The sequence below is a fragment of the Cibotium barometz genome, chromosome 49 (assembly GCF_041138505.1).
Source record: "Cibotium barometz isolate CiBa-2024 chromosome 49, ASM4113850v1, whole genome shotgun sequence".
Taxonomy (NCBI): Eukaryota; Viridiplantae; Streptophyta; class Polypodiopsida; order Cyatheales; family Cibotiaceae; genus Cibotium; species Cibotium barometz.
In genome coordinates, this window is record NC_141094.1 from 44,716,408 (window position 1) to 44,719,927 (window position 3,520).

Below are 3,520 nucleotides of genomic sequence, written 5' to 3' on the forward strand. Positions count from 1 at the left end.
GATGCCAGCACCATCCACACTCTCCACCTAACAACAAACGAGACGACTTATTCTTTGTATTCTTTGTTTGTATAGACGGTTGAGATGGTGGATTAGAGGGTGGACCCTTTTCCTGCGAGGGAGACCCTCACACACCTCGTTTCATGGGGAGTTGTCGCGACTCACGTTGCTTCCAGTTTCGTTCGGCAGACGGATCTTTCAATGCAAACGCCGTGTGTGTGCGCGCGCGCGCGTGTGCGTGTGGGGGAGAGAGAGAGAGAGACAGAGCGATAGAGAGAGACCGGACACCTTGGGCACGTCGAACGACGACGCAGACTGTCCGCCCGCCCATTCCGCCAACCAACATCCCCGCCCCTTCAGAGTAGCCGCCGCAAACGAGCAATCAACACAGTGCACACACTTTTTTGACATTACAAGACCTAATCATCCCAATTATCTACTTATCAACGTAATTACAATTATAATATAAGCGTTCTTTACATATCTGTATAATTGACTCCACGTGTACGCTGTACAAAGGCAAAGAACGTAGACACATCCATCCCCTCAACTGTACATCGACCTTCGAAGGGAAAAAGGAAAGCTAATATACAATATATCCCCACAGACTGTGTTGAGCTTAAACACCTCCGTCTGCATTATACATATATTGAACCATGCTCATATACCCTCCTCGTGGGCGTATACTCTGGCCTTAAACCATTAAATTATACAAAGAGTATTACCATCCTATATTGTAATGTACAGTAAAACGGAGGTAATTAAGGATTGATTACACGCCCATTGGTGCTCTGTGGGGGACTCCTTTTCTTCTGCTAGGGCTTCTTCTTTGGATCGTGGGTGGAGGGGTTGGTGGGGAGATGTCGTGCGATGAATTATTATTACTGTTAATTATGCTCAATTTGCTCAGCTTGGCCTTGTGATCGGTGAAATCTTTGTGCAAAATGAGCTCCATATCCATCCAATCACCCCCTCCATGGTAATCTAATTCAGAGGACAAGCTATATTCATCAATATCGTCCACGTGATCGGCTGCCTTCTTATTGGAACGGCGTCTCTTATATGGTGAAGCCTCCTCTGAATCGGAGCCCCTCATTGCTGTGCTATACTGCACAAACGCCTTAGGCTGCTGCTGCAATATAAAGGTCATTTCTGGGTGATATTTTCTGATTCCGGCAAACTGCAAATTAGGATTCATACAATGCTAATTATCATCAAATACATTAGCACAATAGCCGCCAACGTTACATGGCAAATAATTGCAAACCCAATTTCGCAATGCAATTCACATGAACTATTGTGGCATAATTAAGGAGGTTAGTACCTTACAACCCAAGGAGCAGAAGCGGAAAGTGTCAAGAAGGCTTCTGTCGCATATCTCGCAATTGTTGGTGACGCCTTTCCCCTGTCGGAGTTGAGGCCGTCCATTGATAAACACCACGCGAGCACTGTTAATTATGTATGATTGGATGCCATTAAGGTCCAATACCCTCTGAATCTCGGAAACCCTTATAACATCATGGTAGGAAGAACGTCGTATCTGTGAGAAAGAACCAAGGTGAAATTTAATCTTCAATAATGCGGTCTACCCTTGTTCAGCTTTACTAACATAGAAATAATTGTGAAGATTCTTAATGAAGAGTAATTCATTTGATTAAGTACCTGTATAATGTGGTGATCCTTGTGGCCGGCCAAGCATGAGGTGCACAGTGCATTTCCCATGCAATCCAGGCAATACTGGTTGCACTCACTTTTGTTGGAATCTGCATGGAGTCTGCAGGGCATAAAGAAGCTGGTCTTGAGAAGAGGCAACAGCCACGGAGGCGCAATGTGCTCCGCATTGAAGCCATGATCTTGAGCTCTTATTATCATTGGATCAAATCAGATGATTAAACTTATCAAAGCTTCTGTACAATTCGACACAAAACGAATGTGTTAGCAAACAGCAAGAAGCAGCAGATAATTAACTTCAATCATAATGAAGACGTTAATCCTAAGTACAATGAATCTAGCAAGGAGAAGATTCGTGCCTTGCTTTGTAGCGTTAGAGGAGGTAGGGCTATATATGTTGTGGATAATTGCTTAGGGCAAAACTAGGGAAATAGCACAGGTAATTATTATGATTAAAGGAGGCTTATAGGCGAGAGCTAGTGGGAACCCTAACGATGCTACAATGGAACCCTAACGATGATACAGTGGCTATGAGGGGAATTGGGAAAACCCTCGTTGGAGGAGCTGTTCGAACTCTTTGTAGAAGTCGACCTAGGGGACTAAGAGTCGCAAGGGGAGGAGGACTAATAGGCGTAGGGGGCCTTGTTAGGACTAGATACTAGGAAGCGTAAGCCGCAAGTTAACTCGCTTCTCTCTTTCGCGGTTCCCAGCCCGCATCAAACTCGTCGTTGCCTCGTGAGCCGGGCTTATGGAATCTTTACACGTCATCCTCAAGTGCCACACACACACACACATTGACCACACACACCCCCCACCCCACCAATCATCCTCAGACTTGACCGCATTGATCGGAGCAACACAGAATCACGCCAAGGCAACCGCCCCAACCCCCTCCGGGCCCACCCCTCCACGTCACCGCTGGCGTGTCACCCTTTGCACTCAGTACCGCTCCACGTGGACCTCACTTATTTTTGCCCTCCCCCTTGCCTCCACGTGGCCCTCCCTCCCTTTGGATAAAGGCCACCTCTTTCAGCTCTTTTGCCCTCTTGTCCACACGGCATGGGGGCCGTTATAGAATTTCAATCCATGATTCCCATGGTGCATCCTTTTCCTAAAGTAATTGATTCTACCTATCACACGCATTATTGTTCCATTTGGCTTATTAGCCCAAACCTCAAATTGACCCTACCCACCCATCAAGCTATCATATGTACAAAATTCAACACATATATCATGCATGTTTTTGCAAGGCTTATTACTATTTTATGAGATAAGGTCGAGAAAAGGTGGGTTCGCTCCATCCTATGGTCGGTTCAATTATGGGAATCCCACTGTCAATTCAATTATAGAAAAATCCACCTCCGGTTGATGGGAGAAGAAAAGATGTCTCCTTGTAAGTTTTCAAAAATAGTTATAATTGGATAAATATGTGTAGTAAACGCTTTTTTTGAATTGCAATTTGGGGTTCAAGTGAGATTTATTTCTTGAACCTCATTGCCATTGCTTTATGGCCTTGCATCTTGACATATGTGTAAAATGGGCATGCAAGATGAACACCAATAGATAAATCAACTAGTGCGATGATTTCTAGGGAGCGATGGGCTAGAATCAGGCATCGCCTTAACCACCCAACTATTGTCCGCACCCTCTTTGTGATCAAAAATAAATGAAAGTGATTTACCCCACCAATCAACTAGTGTGATGATTTCCAAGGAGCGGTCGGCTAGAATTAGGCACCACCTTAACCACCCGATTGTTGTCCCCACCCCCTTTGTAGCAAAACAAAACAAAAAGTGATTTACCCCACCAATCATACAAAATATCTACTCTTTATTAAACACAACTTACT

At 44.8% G+C, this 3,520-nt stretch overlaps 1 protein-coding gene across 1 annotated transcript; it reads right to left on the bottom strand.

The window, feature by feature from the left end:
• Positions 1-613: 613 nt before the first annotated feature.
• On the bottom strand, positions 614-2,288 carry LOC147610624 (protein RGF1 INDUCIBLE TRANSCRIPTION FACTOR 1-like). Its single transcript, XM_086786436.1, has 4 exons — positions 2,031-2,288; positions 1,663-1,907; positions 1,325-1,540; positions 614-1,180 (listed from the first exon to the last, which is right to left on the bottom strand). The coding sequence occupies exons 2-4, from the start codon at positions 1,870-1,872 to the stop codon at positions 773-775; spliced, it is 834 nt and encodes a 277-aa protein (XP_086642562.1). The 5' UTR covers positions 1,873-1,907; positions 2,031-2,288; the 3' UTR covers positions 614-772.
• Positions 2,289-3,520: the final 1,232 nt, after the last annotated feature.

Coding starts and splice junctions, on each gene's coding strand:
- LOC147610624 (XM_086786436.1), bottom strand. CDS start 1,872: ATGATAATAAGAGCTCAAGATCATGGCTTCAATGCGGAGCACATTGCG. Junction 1,541..1,662: donor AGGATCACCACATTATACAG/GTACTTAATCAA, acceptor TCTTTCTCACAG/ATACGACGTTCTTCCTACCA. Junction 1,181..1,324: donor TCTGCTCCTTGGGTTGTAAG/GTACTAACCTCC, acceptor CCTAATTTGCAG/TTTGCCGGAATCAGAAAATA.